General features: G+C 44.4%; 1 protein-coding gene across 3 annotated transcripts in view; it reads right to left on the bottom strand.

The window, feature by feature from the left end:
- Positions 1-16,411, bottom strand: part of SLC13A4 (solute carrier family 13 member 4) — a 155,315-nt gene that overhangs the window by 77,609 nt on the left and 61,295 nt on the right. The window contains exons 6-9 of one of the 3 annotated variants that reach the window (XM_063447568.1): positions 13,630-13,669; positions 5,994-6,071; positions 5,704-5,894; positions 4,414-4,533 (exon numbers count right to left, since the gene is read on the bottom strand). In XM_063447568.1, coding sequence (XP_063303638.1) covers positions 4,414-4,533; positions 5,704-5,894; positions 5,994-6,071; positions 13,630-13,669 — 429 coding nt within the window. Of the gene's footprint in view, positions 1-4,413; positions 4,534-5,703; positions 5,895-5,993; positions 6,075-13,629; positions 13,670-16,411 lie in introns of all 3 variants that reach the window. The other 2 variants (XM_063447569.1, XM_063447567.1) reach the window with 2 other exon arrangements.

Raw genomic sequence — 16,411 nt, forward strand, 5'->3', positions numbered from 1 at the left:
GGTCAAAAAAGTCTAGATTACCTCACCTTTATTAAGATGAATGAAGGATGGATCCCGAAGGGACTGACAGTGGGCAATACATTAGACTAAAAAAGGCCTGATGAGGGGGACGTAACAGGGATTAAACTGATAAGAATAGTACTACTTAACACACCACTCCTATCTGGTGGCACAGTAGATTGCACGTGCAGTGCCCCAAATTTGAAGTAGGAGGACCGACCAAGCATCTTTTTCCATCTCCCTGTTCCTAAAATCGATGCCATATACACGTCCCCTAATAGGGGACGTAACAGGGATTAAACTGATAGGAATAGTACTACTTAACACACCTTATAATAACGCAGAGAGAGGCAACGCAGAGAGAGGAGTCTGAAGAAGAGGAGTCAGAGGAGGAAGGTGGCTTTGAGGAGGTGGAAGACCAAACACAGCATTGGTCCCAGGGGGCTTGTTGTCACCTTTCGGGGACCCTTGGTGTTGTACGTGGCTGGGTGGAGGAAGAGACCTTCAATGACATCAGTGAGGACAAGGAACGGGACATGGCTAGGTTGGTATCCAACCTTGTGCAAATGGGGAGTTTGTGGTTGTGCAAATGGACTGTTTGCAGTTGTTTGCGGTGCGTTAAACGGGGAGTTTGGTCTGTCACTGTGAAGCGGGCGTAACCCTTACACTACCTGATCGATACAACATCATACCTGATGTTTTAAAGCACGTTATTCCAAACAATTTAGGAATGTTAGGTGATTTATGCCCTTTATGGATTAAAACCAGACTCTGCATCAGCTATGTAATTTTCCATGGGAGTTTTGCCATGGATCCCTCTCTGGCATGCCACATTCCAGGTGTTAGTCCCCTTGAAACAACTTTTCCATCACTATTGTGGCCAGAAAGAGTCCCTGTGGGTTTTAAAATTCGCCTGCCTATTGAAGTCTATGGCGGTTCGCCCGTTTGCGAACATTTGCGGATATTCGCGTTCGCCATTCGCGAACGAAAAATGTTATGTTCGCGACATCTCTAAATATAAACAAAGCTCCAGGGCCTGACGGTATCCATCCACGTGTACTTAAGGAACTAAGTGTAGAAAAGTGAATCTCTGTTTTTTTTTTTTGTAAATCTTTATTTTTCAGTGTAGATTCAATTTTACAAGTTTGAAACATGCCACAACAGCAAACGTACAAAGCGTTTCAACAATCAATATATTCTGCCATTGGGGCTAGGAGTAGTCATACACATTTTTTCATATAAGGCTAAATAGTTATAACGACATGGTCGCCGATACCAGTATGGACTATGTGTGACATGTCTAGTGTGAAAGTAGGGTGTTGCACCTAAGACGAAATGGTTCTGGTATGGGGGTTGCGCTATGAATCCACCTGTCCCCTTTAGTCGCGGGAAGGCTTAGGTGAGTGTACTAGGGTAGGGACTAGGGGTTCGAGTGTCGTCTATGTGTGGGTGGTCTATAACCCAAGATATTTGTGTCTGAGCTGTGTGGAGATGGGGTTCTCGAAGATGGTGGTGGAGGTCTGTGTGAGTGAAAGATTGGACCATTCAGGGCGTAATGTGTTCCAACGGTTGCTATGCCTCTTAACCCTGAGACATTGGGGGGGGGGGTATACGGCATTCTGCTGCCGTGTCGCCTTAAGGCACAGGGTCAATTATGACCTAACTTCGTTAGAGAAATGGATCTGACTGTAAACATGTTATACATAACTTGGTATAGTACGTGAGACAGGAGATTAAAGCATAATAAAACTTTTAACAATAACAAGAACTGGAGGTCTGGCGTGTGAACAGTCCAGGTTTCAGGGGACTGGTTCTGGGTGCGAGATGTCTTCCCCGGCAGCGTTGTTGGAGAGTCCCAGTGTGTGCAGCAATGCCCGCCCTTCGTCCTCGTTGGCGATTCTGTAGTGCTGCTCTCCTTTTGTCACCCATAGCGTTCTGGGGGTTGCCCATCTATATATCAAACCCGCTGTGCGCAGGGTGGTGGTTACGTTCTGCAAACTATTGCGCCATGCTAGTGTGTCTCTGCATAAGTCCTGAAAGAACGTGATTTGGTGAGTTTCAAAGTCATATGGCGTTTTCCCTTTTATGGCCGTTATTAGGGCTATTTTATCTGTGACGGTTTGACAGCGTAGGATTATGTCACGTGAGGCCGACTTGGGTGCCTTTTGGGGTTTAGCAATACGGTATACTCCGTCAAATGTAAAGTGCTTCGCCTGCTTGTTAGGGATGAGCGAGGCCACCAAGCGTCTTACAAAATGGGGTAGTTCGTCCAATGGTATTGATTCTGGGACCCCCTGATCTTGATATTTTTCCTCCTACCCCTATTGAATCTCTGTTTTTAATCTTTCAAGATTCTTTTCTTTCAGGAAGTGTTCCGGAGGATTTGAGAAAGGCAGATGTGGTTTCTATATTCAAAAAGGGTTCAAAATCCTTGCCTGGAAATTATAGACCTGTGGGCTTAACTTCTGTGGCTGGTAAAATATTTGAAAGGTTATTAAGGGATAATATTCAAGAATTCCTTGAGAAGAACATGGTTATCAGCAAAAATCAGCACGGTTTTATGAAACACACAAGGTCGTGTCAAACTAACTTGATTGCAAGTAGAAGTATAGATCAGGGTGTTGCAGTGGATGTGATCTATTTGGATTTTGCCAAGGCATTTCATACAGTTCCACGCAGAAGATTAGTGTTCAAACTCAAGGAAATCAGTCTAGATGAAAATGCTTGTTCTTGGGTAGAACATTGGCTTAAAAACAGAGTACAAAGAGTTGTCGTTAATGGTAAATTTTCAAGCTGGACAGAGGTGGCAAGTGGTGTCTCTCAGGGGTCTGTTCTGGGACCCTTTCTATTTAACATGTACATAAATGATCTTAAAGACAGCATTGCAAGTCATGTTTCAGTGTTTGCAGATGACACAAAACTTTGTAAAATAATACAATGTGACCAAGATATTACTTTGCTGCAGAGGGATTTAGATAGACTGGAGGACTGGGCACTCAAATGGCAGATGAAATTTAATGTTGAAAAATGCAAAGTTATGCACTTTGGCGTAAAGAATACACAAGCAACGTATACCCTTAATGGAAGCAAATTAGGGATAACAACACACGAAAAGGACTTGGGAATTATTATAGACAACAAACTATGCAACAATGTTCAATGTCAATCAGCAGTGGCCAAGGCCAGTAGGGTATTGTCATGCATGAAAAAGGGCATTCATTCTCGGGACGAGAATATCATTTTGCCTCTTTATAAATCACTGGTAAGACCACACATTGAATATGCTGTGCAATTTTGGGCACCTGTTCTAAAGAAGGATATTATGGCACTAGAAAAAGTGCAGAGGCGGGCTACAAAATTAATAAAAGGAATGGAACATATCAGCTATGAAGAAAGGTTAACAAATTTAACCCCTTAAGGTCCAAACTTCTGGAATAAAAGGGAATCATGACATGTCACACATGTCTTGTGTCCTTAAGGGGTTAAACCTATTTAGTTTAGAAAAACGTCGCCTGAGAGGGGATATGATAACATTATACAAATATATTTGGGGCCAATACAAACCATTGTGTGGAAATCTATTCACAAACCGGACTTTACATAGGACACGAGGCCTTGCGTTTAGACTGGAAGAAAGAAGATTTCGTCTAAGGCAAAGGAAAGGTTTTTTTTACTGTAAGAACAATCAGGATGTGGAATTCTCTGCCTGAAGAATTGGTTTTATCAGAGTCCATACAGATGTTCAAACAGCTACTAGATGCATACTTGCAAAAACAGAATATTCAAGGATATAATCTTTCAATGTCGGGTAATAACTGCTTGATCCAAGGATAAATCTGACTGCCATTCTGGGGTAAAGAATGAATTTTTTTCCTAGCTTGTTGCAAAATTGTGCTTCAAACTGGTTTTTTTTGCCTTCTTTTGGATCAACAGCAAAAAACAAATGTGAGGAAGGCTGAACTTGATGGACGCAAGTCTCTTTTCAGCTATGTAACTATGTAACTACTATAGTGGGTGGAGCAAATCAGTTGCAGAGTCAAAAACATTGGTTCGCCAAACATTTAGGAATCCCTTAGCTCATCGTGTACTCCACTGGCATCTCAACTTCTCTCTTAGAATTAGAGATCAGTGAAATGTATTTAAAGCTAGAACCATTCTTGCAACTATACACAACAACAGAGAATGCAGCACTTTTATGTCATTCTTTACCACTCTTAGCAATAACATCATCAAGCATGAAAGAAGTGCAGATCATGATCTGTGCCCAGAAAAGGCACTTACCAACCTGGTTCTTTCACTAGATCCACAAATGATGGGATATAGAGAGTGCACAGCTCCATTTTGGACTCTAAAATACCTATCATAACTTCACTAATCCACCTATTCTTTATTCCATCGTTTTTATTTACTCACTTGCATCCCAGGAACAGCCAGTGCATCCAGACCCAGGTAAACAGCAGTGTAATAACGGTAATAGGAAAACTGAACACAAACCAAGTACCAAAATTCAAAACCTCAGCCTCAGGATAACGGCTAGAAAAGAGAAAATACATAATTAAATAAGTAGTATTTTAAGACTTTTCACTTAACTATTTTATTAACACGAAGAAAATGAAAAGAAATAACCTAGGGCCAAACTTTAGATATCACAAGGTAGAGGGCACAAAAAGGGGGGGTAACCCCTAAATAGTGAATATCATAGAGAATAAACAAAAAAAGAAAAAAGTGCCATTCTACCTGTGTATGATTTACTGAGAAGATTATAGGCTTAAAAAGTAACTTTTAATAAATAAATCTAAAATAAAAATATGTTAAAGAAAAATCATATGAACAACAGGAGTGGGTGGAGACTATACAGTGAGTAAAACTCTGACTACTTATACAAGCTGTAAAAGTGTATACATAACACTAATGCTGAAGCAATACTGTTTTGCTATAATATAACATCAGTGTATTCCCAAGTAATAGAAGTGATACTATATTATATATCACTAATAGCTGTAACAAGAAGGGGGAGATAAGACGACTGCTAAACCAGTGCTGTCAACCATTATCTTGGATCTTTCAGAGGTTAAGCACCATAGAACATTATCAATTATTGTATGTTGAGCTTACCCATGTCGTTAGTTGTACTATCATGTAGGGATTTACTTATCCATAAATCTTTTAACTATTGACAGCACTGGTTTAGCAGTCGTCTTATCTCCCCCCTCTTGTTACAGCTATTAGTGATATATAATATAGTATCACTTCTATTACTTGGGAATCCACTGATTTAAATATTATAGCAAAACAGTATTGCTTCAGCATTAGTGTTATGTATACACTTTTACAGCTTGTATAAGTAGTCAGAGTTTTACTCACTGTATAGTCTCCACCCACTCCTGTTGTTCATATGATTTTTCTTTAACATATTTTTATTTTAGATTTATTTATTAAAAGTTACTTTTTAAGCCTATAATCTTCTCAGTAAAATCATACACAGGTAGAATGGCACTTTTTTCTTTTTTTGTTTATTCTCTATGATATTTTATTAACACAGATTATCCAGCACTGTTGGAATAGCTTCATCTCTAGCCCTACTGCATACATCTTCAGGCATAGTCAATTCTCTTGATCTGTCATTAAAAAAAGATCTGGAACAGTAATCCAGGTTACAATCAAATACTGATGGACAGGATGGACATTTCACCCACTTCTTACTTCTTAAAATGCTCCAGAAAGATGAGGCTGGTGGAGGTTCCAATAATGGTGGTAAGACCACCAATGGTGGCTGCATATGAAACACTAAGTGACAGACATTTGCAGATCATGTGGTCATGTCTGGATCTGTATTTTCCCTGGTGCTGCAGGTCTTGAGGATCACTAGTTGGGAGAACCAGAATCTGAGTCTGCTGATGGGAATAAATGCACAATAGAGAATCAAAATATTTTCTACTCTCACAATTTTTTACAGGACAACCTCATGGAGGTTCATAAAAATACATTCTTACCTGGGGAACAGATTGTCCATTGGCTAAAGGCTTCACAACCCTCATGGGATTTGCAATCATATGTACACCATTAAGATTCTGCTGGTGAAAGGGAAATATCTGTAAAATAACTCCTTCTCAATATTTACAGCATATATGGATAGTAATGTCCCACATTTAAAAACATTTGTGTATTATGCTAGGAGTGCTCTAGTTTGCTGTAATCTAGCATTCAAACAGTTTCACTTCTTACCTGGGTCACTTCCTTTATTGAGAGCTGAAAACTCCTGCGAGGAGCTTCTGTTAGCTCTCCTGAGCTAATCCCTGCCATGCTGAGAGATTCAGATGAATATTTTTAGCCAAAGAGCTTGGACCTGCAACACAGGCAGTGCAGGTCTAAGCTCAGCAAAGATCGTTTTCACCAGTGGCAGAAGCAGACTCCAGGTTAAAAGTCAAACCATTAGCAAACAGTTTGTCTACTTACATTGAGCGTGCATCGGGGCACTCCTGGCACCATAACCACCAAAGTGTGCTGTAGAGATCTGATGCCTGGAGTGCTCCATTAATTCCCGCTAACCTAAAAATCCTCTTGTTCCCTAGGTAAACCATCAGCCACATAGTCCTTCCAATCCTAACCCTAAAACACTACACTATAATTCTAAGCTCATGCAACCCTAAATAAACAATAACTCTAAACTGACTGTATCCTAATCCTTAAAACCTTAACCCTAATAATAATTTCTCACATTTTTATGGGGAGTGTGCTAGATTTTGTCATGTTCGCCTGAAAGCCTGATATGTCCCCGTACACTGATATGACCTCACCCAGTGCCCTCATAGAAATCTCTGGTCTCGTAAGCGTCAGTAAGACATCATCGGCGTACGCTGCCACCTTAAACTCTCTACCTCCGACCCTCACCCCACGTGAGTGCCTGTAGGAATGGTTCCAGGGAGATGACGAACAGTAATGGAGAGCGGGCAACCCTGTCTAGTGCCGTTAAAAAGCGGGAAAGGCTATCAGTGCTCCTGATATCTGAACCTGTGCCCTGAGGTTACTGTACATACTACTGTGAGGTATTCTGCAGGAAATCCCATATGTTGAACATATAATGCCATTTCACCCTATCAAAGTCCTTTTCTGCGTCTATGGAGATGGCCATGGTAGGTGTGTTCGTGATTGTTTGTTTCCATATGAGGTCAATGTTTCTACGAGTATTTTCGAACAATTGTCTCCCTGGGATGAAGCCGACTATTAAAGAAGTCAAGTGTGGTGATAGTCGGTCGGCCTGTATGTTAGCTAAAAGCTTCATGTCATGATTAATGAGGGTTGCACCCTGTTTAAAGAAAAAAAACAGGTATGTGTATGATATTACATGGAACATAAAAACTTGCGGTGCCACGACAGCAGTAGCAACCATGTTAGAACAACAAGTGACATGGCATGTTAGAAAACAGCACAATTTAAAAATAAATGTTATGTTACGATAGAGAGGCTAGATATGCACGAGTAAACAAGCGTAAACAGGCTTAGCATGTGTATAAACAAGATCAAGGTGATCAGGCTAGCTCAGTTATGCTTGAGTAGATGACATAGCCAGAGGTAACAGAAGCAGGTAGGCAATGTGTAGTAAACGGTGTAGTGCTAATAAAATAGTACAAACTGAAAGAATGTCCTAATCCAAAGGTGTCTAATATACCTTAAAGAGTAACGACAAGTGTTATTTGTCTCAAGATCATATACCTTTAAGAAAAATTATATACACAATAGTGCAATACCTCACAAAACAAATTTACATTTAATATTGTGTCAAGGAAATGATTCTCTGCAGGTTGAGAACTTTGTGCTTAAAATCCCTCCTAGCTCGGAGCGCAATGCATTCCAAACAGTTACTTCCATGTACAGTGCCGTCACGTAATATCCGGGTCTTGATCCATCCGAGACCATTAGGAGCCAGGCAAGGACTAGGCAGAACAGGGACATGTGAGTGTGAGCGTAGTGTATACAAAGGACTGGCCCACCGGGAGTGTAGTGTACACAGAGGACTGGCCAACCTGAGGCCGGGCAGACAGCTGTCTGTGCTGGCGGCCGCAGGGGGAGCTCTAATGGGGGCCGCAGGAGTAGCTGTGCTGTCATAGAAAAGGCAGTGTTTTACAATGCTTCCTAGTGACACCTCTAGTGCCAGTCACTCAGACGGTCACTAGAGGTGCTTCCTGTGTCAGTGCAGGGACAGGCTATATACACCAGAACCACTACATTAAGCTGAGCGTGTGTGTGTGTGCCTGCTAGTGAGTGAGCTTGCTTGCATGTGTGTGTGTGTGCCTGCTAGTGAGTGAGCTTGTGTTTAAATGTCAATGAGTTTATGTGTATCACTGAGACTGTTTGTCTATGAGGCTGTGTATCAATGAGCTTGTGTGTGTCAGTGAGATTTTTCTGTGTCTGCATGTGAGCATGCTTACTGCATAATTAAACGTTTTACTCTGAAAGGACCAATATTTTATATTAGAAAAAACAATGTATATTTGATATATATATATATATATAACTCAATCATCTGGGGTGGCAAGACATAGCCTTACATATTCCATTCGACAATATATGGGGCAATGACTTATGGGACTGGCATAGATTTTTTTTTTCAGGGCTGCTTTGTATCCCCAGTCCGGCCCTGGTAAAGTGGTCTTGGGACAGTGGGTGGAATAGTAAGGAGTAGATGGGTGGTGTAGTATAAATAGGTTGCCATCTTACAGGATAGCAGCTATCTTAATTATCAGTTGGTAACAGCTTGGTAATTGCTGGTTGTTGTGCTCGGTATACCTGATTTCCAAGTGCTGTTTGCAGCCAGGGTATGGATATCAAAGCTGTCCTCTCAGCCCTCAGGGCTGAAGCCTTACAAGATGGGGGTCTATACCTGTAGGCCCAGCTGGCTTGTTTTCAGGCCTCCGCAGCTGTTGCCACCTCCCCTCCCGGCGGTAGCGGAGGTTACAAGAGGCGGGCTCGGCCACCGGAACGTTTTGCCCCACAAGGGAAAGCTACAGGCCTGCCCTTCCAGGTCTGCTGGTCTGCTTCACCTCCCTTTCGGGCATCTGTCTCTATCCGGGCAGCGGATCAGTCTGCGGTGGTCCACGCCCTTATCTTCCCCATCTCCAGCCCCACGCAGCAGGAGCCGCAGTCCTTCTTCCCGGGCCAGTTGGCCTGTGGCTTCACAGACGGATGGTGTTCCTGCACAGGCTGATTCTCCTTCCATGGTTGCCGAAGGCTTTCCGGCTACCTTGTCTTCATCGGCGGACCTGCCACGTGAGTCCTGCGGCCCAGGGGGGTGGCTCCATGTTTCAGGCCTTATAGAATTCGACGCCGGTTTCGCTCCCTACGGAGGTGGCAGCCTCCAGTGGTTATGGCTCCGCTACTCCAATCCACTCCTGCGCCCTCTGGTGAGACCGGTTCTGCATTGGTAGATGGTCGGGTGGCGGGTGGGGGTTCTGGGTTTCATTGATGGGTGCCTGAGTTATACTTTAAAATAACTGGTAGCATAGTTACACGCCCCCGTCCTTGGACGCACAGTTACTTCGGTTACTTCATCCGGAGTGCTGGGGGTGCCCGTCCCAGGTGGGATGCTGTTAGCCTCTTCCCCAGTGGTCCCAGAATGGTTTGGGTGGCAGGCCCAGGGACTCTGATGGCAAAAGTGCATATAGAGGCTGCTTTTCGGTTGCTTCCAGTCCACCCGACTGCCATCATCTTTTGGGTTGTTTCTTCCAGGGCAGTTATTACATGGACCTGCGTTTGCCCATGGGTTGTTCTATTTCCTGCTTCTATTTTGAATGTCTTAGTAAATTTCTGGAATGGGTGGTGCGGGAAGAGGCAGCGTTTAACTCGCTGTTGCATTATTTGGACGACTTCTTGTGTGTTGGTCCAGCCGGTTCGAATGTGTGCACACACCTTCTCTGAACCCTGGAAACAGTCTCTGGGTTCTTCGGGGTCCCGTTTGCACCTGATAAAACAGTGGGTCCTCCCACCTGTCTTAGCTTCTTGGGGATTGAGATTAACTCGGTTTCTGGGGTTAAGAGGTTAAGGTTTTGGAACTGCGCGGCTTGGTCTCAGCCGCCATGTCCCTCAGGAAGATTCAGTTGCGACACCTGTAGTCGCTCTTGGGTAAGCTGCAATTTGCATGCTGGATTATTCCTATGGGAAGGGTGTTTAATCGCAGGGTAGAATGCCCTCATCATTACGTGTATATCACTAAGAAGGAGCTGGGTAAGTTTAGTCTGATTCACCATTTGTCCTACCCATTAGGGGGTTCAGTAAATAGTGATATCGATGAGGAGCTGTGTAGAGTGTCGTATGCGTCATTTGATGCGGCGGTTCGGATGGTTTGGGTGGCAGGCCCAGGGACTCTGATCGCAAAAGTGCATATAGAGGCTGCTTTTCGGTTGCTTCCAGTCCACCCGACTGCCATCATCTTTTGGATTGTTTCTTCCAGGGCAGTTATTACATGGACCTGTGTTTCCTCATTGGTTGTTCTATTTCCTGCTTCTATTTTGAATGTTTTAGTACATTTCTGGAATGGGTGGTGCGGGAAGAGGCAGCGTTTAACTCGCTGTTGCATTATTTGGACGACTTCTTGTGTGTTGGTCCAGCCAGTTCGAATGTGTGCACACACCTTCTCTGAACCCTGGAAACAGTCTCTGGGTTCTTCGGGGTCCCGTTTGCACCTGATAAAACAGTGGGTCCTCCCACCTGTCTTAGCTTCTTGGGGATTGAGATTAACTCGGTTAAGGTTTTGGAACTGCGCGGCTTGGTCTCAGCCGCCATGTCCCTCAGGAAGATTCAGTTGCGACACCTGTAGTCGCTCTTGGGTAAACTGCAATTTGCATGCTGGATTATTCCTACGGGAAGGGTGTTTAATCACAGGGTGGAATGCCCTCATCATTACGTGCATATCACTCGCCCATTGTGCGATGATCTGGTGGTTTGGTCCGCCTTCTTGGATGGGTTTAATGGTCGGTCGTGTAGGCAGGCATCTGAGGTGTCCAATGCTGAGCTCCATCTGTTCACCGATGCCGCAGGTGCCTTTTTTTGGTTTTGGAGCCATCTTCGGGGGCCCACTGGTGTGCTAAAGCTTGGCCGGAAGCTTGGCATTCAGCAGGGTTGACCAGAAACCTGGCTTTCCTGGAGCTTTTTCCTATCATGGTGGTGGTGGAGATTTGGAGTTCTCTTCAACGATCGCAGGTCTTCCACTGTCACAATATGGGGGTTGTAAGGGCCATCAACAATTTGTCTGCTTCCTCTCCTCTGGTGGTTCGGATTCTGCGGCGCTGTTTGCTTCTGAATGTGTATTGTAGGGCTGTACATGTGCCCGGGGTTGCCAACATTACAGTGGATGCTCTCTCGTTTTCAGTGGCAGTAATTCCAGGTGGCAGCACCCGGGGTGGACAAAGTGGGCTTCCCGTGCCCAGCGGACCTGTGGGGCCTCTTTGAGTGTAACGCAGCTATTTATTTTAGGAGTGATGGGGTCCACCTGACGGAGGTAAGACTGGATCTGTTTAACCTAGCGTTGCAGGATGCATTGGAGGATGCCATAGCTTTGGTGTTGGGGCGGCCCCGCTGATTTAGGGGGGAAACCAGCAGGTCTTGTGGCGGTATATGGCCCTTGTCAACTGTGGGTTGGACCAACGGTCCGTGGAAAGTGGATGGGTAGGGCTGTCCCTCCCCTAACCTCAGGTACAGTTATGGATAACAGACATGACCACTGAGCCAATAAATGGCTAGTGGTTAGCATTACGTCAAGGATTGCCCAAGAAAGGGCCTTGTACTGGTTGGAAAGGGGGGGGCGGGCAGTTTCCCTAAGTTATGTTTGGTTGGCAAAGTGGTACTCTAGATTATTTTGCCCTAGACATTTTTCTACAAACTTTCCTTAGCAAAATGTCCCATGTAAATGACATAATCCAGGCATCACGTATACTAAAAAACACGTACAATAGTATATTCAGTGAATCCATCTTGCCTTCCACATGCTGCAGGTTTCCAGTGCCAGAGGATGCAACACGTTTAGGTCAGTAGTCGTGTACATCTTGGAGTTCTGGCATGGAAGCCTTACTGTGCTCACTGCCTGTTGCCACCAAATTTTGCTGCAGGTCTTTTGTAGTCACTTGAGGGTTTTTCACAACCTGCCTTCTCAGAAATCTTTTCTTTCCCATCCAGGTAGTGTAACCACGGTTTCTTCAACTTTGAAATTGCAAACTTTGGTTCCAATGGGGTCTCTAGGAACATTCAGTGCCTTTGCTATCTTTTTGTATCCTGTTCTTTTTTGTTAAGGGCAATGATCTCTTCTCTTAACTTTGTGAACCATTCTTTTGACTATATTTCTAATGAGAAGTCAAATATGACACTAAACAAAGCCCAGACCAGTTCAGGTATTTAAAGTGTTCCAGCTTAAGCACACCTGGTGCAACTAATGAAGTCTTTGATAAGTTACATCAGGTATGCTTGAGACAACAACTGTTTTGCATATTTGTGCTGTTGTGAGGGGTTCTGCTCAGGGGGTTTAATAATTTTGAGACTGGAAAAATCATTATAAGTTGCATTTTCAGTTGTATTTGGAGAAAACACTTGAAGCATTTGATGGCACCCTACATCCAGTGAAGAGAAATCTTAATGCTTCAGCAAATCGAGAGAATTTGAAGAATGCAATGCTTCCAACTTTTTGGGAACAGTTTGGGGAAGGCTGTGACAAACGCTCCTTCCCACAAACGTTTGCCACAAACTCCTGGAGGAGTGTGGAAGCTGGCCTCCTGCCCACCAACTATAGCCCACGTCAGAGAACCCGTTCGTGAGTTACCCTTCCCAGCTTCCATTAGCAGGTGCCCCTGGTTCGGCACTTTCTCTTCATTCAAATGGAAGCAAACGCTAGCTACCTGGCGGCCGTTCGCATGAACCAAACCTACGAATGTTCCACAGCGGTACTTAGCCGCGACCAATATGGAACTAATTTCAGCATGAGGACTTTGTGGTTCCCAGTCACCTCAGCGGTACTTAGCCGCGAATGTTATGGAACTGTTTTCGCGCATGAGGTGACCTTGCGGTTCTCTGACAACTTGGTTCGGGGTTTTGAAACACTTTGCGACATGCTAGGAGAGCACTTTTTGGAGGGAAAGTGTCTGAGACTAAGGAGAGCAAACGCCCCCTGAATAAAAAAATCCTTTTCTATTCCAGCATGAGTGTGCCAAATCAGGGTGCATAAAGACAGGGTTGGATGAGTTTATTGTGATAGAAATTGACTGGACTGCACAGAGCCCAACCTTAACCCAATCAAACACCTTTGGGATGAATTGGAACAGAGATTGCGAGCGAGGCCTTCTTGCTTAACATCAGTGCCTGATCTCACAAAACACTCCAAAATCTTGTGGAAAGCCTTCATAGAAGAGTGGAATCACTTATAGCAGCAAAGGGCAGACCAACTACATATGTCTATGTATTTAGAATGTGATGTCATAATAGTCTATTTTGCTGTAACGGTCAGGTGTCCCAACACTTTTGTCCATATAGTCTACATATACACAGATTTACACACACTGTATAGAAACACTCAGGACTTGGATATGCCATAACGGTCATAAACCTATTCTAGTCCGGCTCTTGGGCATTAGGTTTTAGTTTGTTTACCTTGCTTTGGATTAATTTGCTCAGATCCTTTGCGGTAGCTCTAGAAAGAAACAACAAACAAACAACATTTATAATTAATTATTTTTATTATAAACATTACTGTACTATGCGTCATATTAAGCAGAAGTCAGCAAAACATCTATTTATATGGGTTGCACAAACTAAAAAGCAAGTTTGACTTGTATAAATGTATATAAGAGAAGGATTGGCTTTTAGAATCCAACATTTGTAGGAAGTGATCCAGAGGATTTTGTGATACCCATGTTTTTTGTTTATTTTGTTTTGTAAATACACTTTTTTCAAGGAGAAACAGATAAACAGAAAGGGATTCACAGGGCCCAGAAAATAAAAAAAGGAAATCATGTAATAACACCAATGATGCATGCTGTTCAGAGTCAGTTCCAAGTAAAAACCAAAGGTCAGAACCAAAGGTCTGAAGCTGAGAAGGTTTTCTGGGAATCTGAAACCAGAAATCAGGCACCAGGAACCAGGATCAGGAACCAGAAACAAGAACCAGGATCAGGAATCAGGGACAAGAATCAGGAATCAGATGCTAGGTGACTGGGATAGGCACCAGAATAACTAGCCACTGATTTTTAGGCAGAGCAAGTCATGTGACCAGCCGCCACCCCCTGCTTGTTGAGTCCCCCGGTGACTATAAAGAAGGGTATGGAACTGGGCACCATCTTGGCTATTCCAGAGTCCCTCCCCTCTGTCTCTTTAGTCCCAGCTCCCTCCGGGCTTCCCGATTCTATCCGAATGCCGCATGGGCGTCCACATGGCGGCTGCCATCTTGCAACTGAGGCCGATGGCAGACATCGGAGTGAGGAGGGAGAGAGGTAAAGAGCAGGCATCCAAGCTCTCCCTGGGGCAGGTAAGTGACCTGTTACAACAGAAGAGCTCATATTGCTGAAAAACTTAATGTTGATAGAAACGTGTCGCAACACAAAGTGCATTGCAGTTTGTAGTCGCAAAATGGTCAGAGTACCCATGCGAATCCCTGTCCACTGCCAAAAGTGCTTTCAATGGGGATATGACCGTTAGAACTGGACCATAGAGCAATGTAAACAGGTTGCTTGGTCTGATGAATCACGTTTCCTTTTAGATCAGGCAGATGGCCAGGTGCATGTGCATTGTACTTGAGGAAGAATTGACAATAAGATGTACTATGGGAATAAGGCAGGCTGGCGGAGACATTGTTATTCTCTGAGCGGTGTTCTTCTGGAATACCTGGGGACCTGACATCAGTGCCACCATCAGGGGGTGACAACCATGACGGTTGCCATGTGCCCGGCCCCCACGTTCCCCATCTGTAGCGGCAGAACTGCCCCTGGTGCCGTTGCACTTGGGCACGCATGCTGATGGGGCCCATTGGGTGGCCCATGCACTTAGGGCCACTCGATAGGCATTTGTCTTGAGGGGCCTGGTCTGCGCTGGGCCCTTTAAAAGCATGACTGGGCCCCTTTAAAAATGGCAGTCGCAACTAGTGCTGAGAGGAAATTAAGGCCGGTCACTTCTTCCCAGATTACTCCATGCAGGAGGAAGGAGGAAAGAACAATCCGACTCCCATCAGCCATGGCCACCTGCCCCGAAAGGTAATAAACAGAAGGGTGGCTTAAAAATGAGCTGCATGTGTGTGTGTATTTGTTTGTCAATATGTATGTGTGTGTGTCTGTATGTATGTCTGTATGTATATCTGTTAGTATGTATGTGTGTGTCTGTATGTATATCAGTATGTGTGTGTGTCTGTATGTATGTCAGTATGTATGTGTGCTTGTGTGTCAGTATGTATGTCTGTATGTTTCAGTATGTGTGTGTGTGTGTCAGTATGTGTGTGTCAGTGTGCGTGTGTCTCTGTGTATCAGTGTGTGTGTGTGTGTGTGTGTGTGTGTGTGTGTGTGTGTGTGTGTATCTGTGTCCCTTGTGTCAACACTGTTTTTTGTTTTGTTTTGTTTTTTAAATTGGGGTAGCCCCCAAAATATTGGGACATATAAAAAAAGAAAACAAAGAATAAGTGCACTTGAGTATAACAATGGCTCGGTGAGGCCGGTATAAATGTCTATTCTGCACAAGGTACAGACAAGTCTGATGGGATCCATGCCTGGTTCATTTTAATAAACGTGAGCTTGTCCACGTTGGCTGTGGACAGGCGGCTGCGATTGTCTGTGATCGTGTGCTAAACGCACGTTCAGACAATACACTGGCTGCAGGGCAGGCCAGCACCTCCAAGGCATTAAGGGCAAGCTCAGGCCATGTGCCCAATTTGGAGACCCAGAAGTGTAATGGGGCAGACCCATCAGTCAGTACGTGGAGGTGTGTGCACACATACTGTTCCACTATGTTGCTGAAATGCTGCCTTCTGCTAAGACGTTCCATATCAGCTGGTGGTGCTGGTTGTTGTGGCGTGCTGACAAAGCTTTTCCACATTTTGGCCATGCTAACCCTGCATTGTGAGGTGCTGGCGGTGCCCCCAGCTGTGTTGGCGACCTCTTCCTCCTCCTCTGCCTTTGCCTTGTGCTTCCACTGAGCCCCCGGTGTCAGTTGGGAATGCCCTCAGCAGCGTGTCTACCAGCGTGCGCTTGTAGTCGCGCATCTTCCGATCACGTTCCAGTGAGAGAATGGAGGACGGCACGTTGTCCTTATAAACGGGGATCCAGCAGGGTGGCCACCCAGTAATAAGTTACTGAGTAACAAGTTAGGCCACCCAGCACAAGTTAGAATGTGGGCAACTTGGCAGTCATTGCGTAGGCACTTTGGTGACTCTAGATAACCTCTGGTCGAT

The sequence above is a fragment of the Pelobates fuscus genome, chromosome 3 (assembly GCF_036172605.1).
Source record: "Pelobates fuscus isolate aPelFus1 chromosome 3, aPelFus1.pri, whole genome shotgun sequence".
Taxonomy (NCBI): Eukaryota; Metazoa; Chordata; class Amphibia; order Anura; family Pelobatidae; genus Pelobates; species Pelobates fuscus.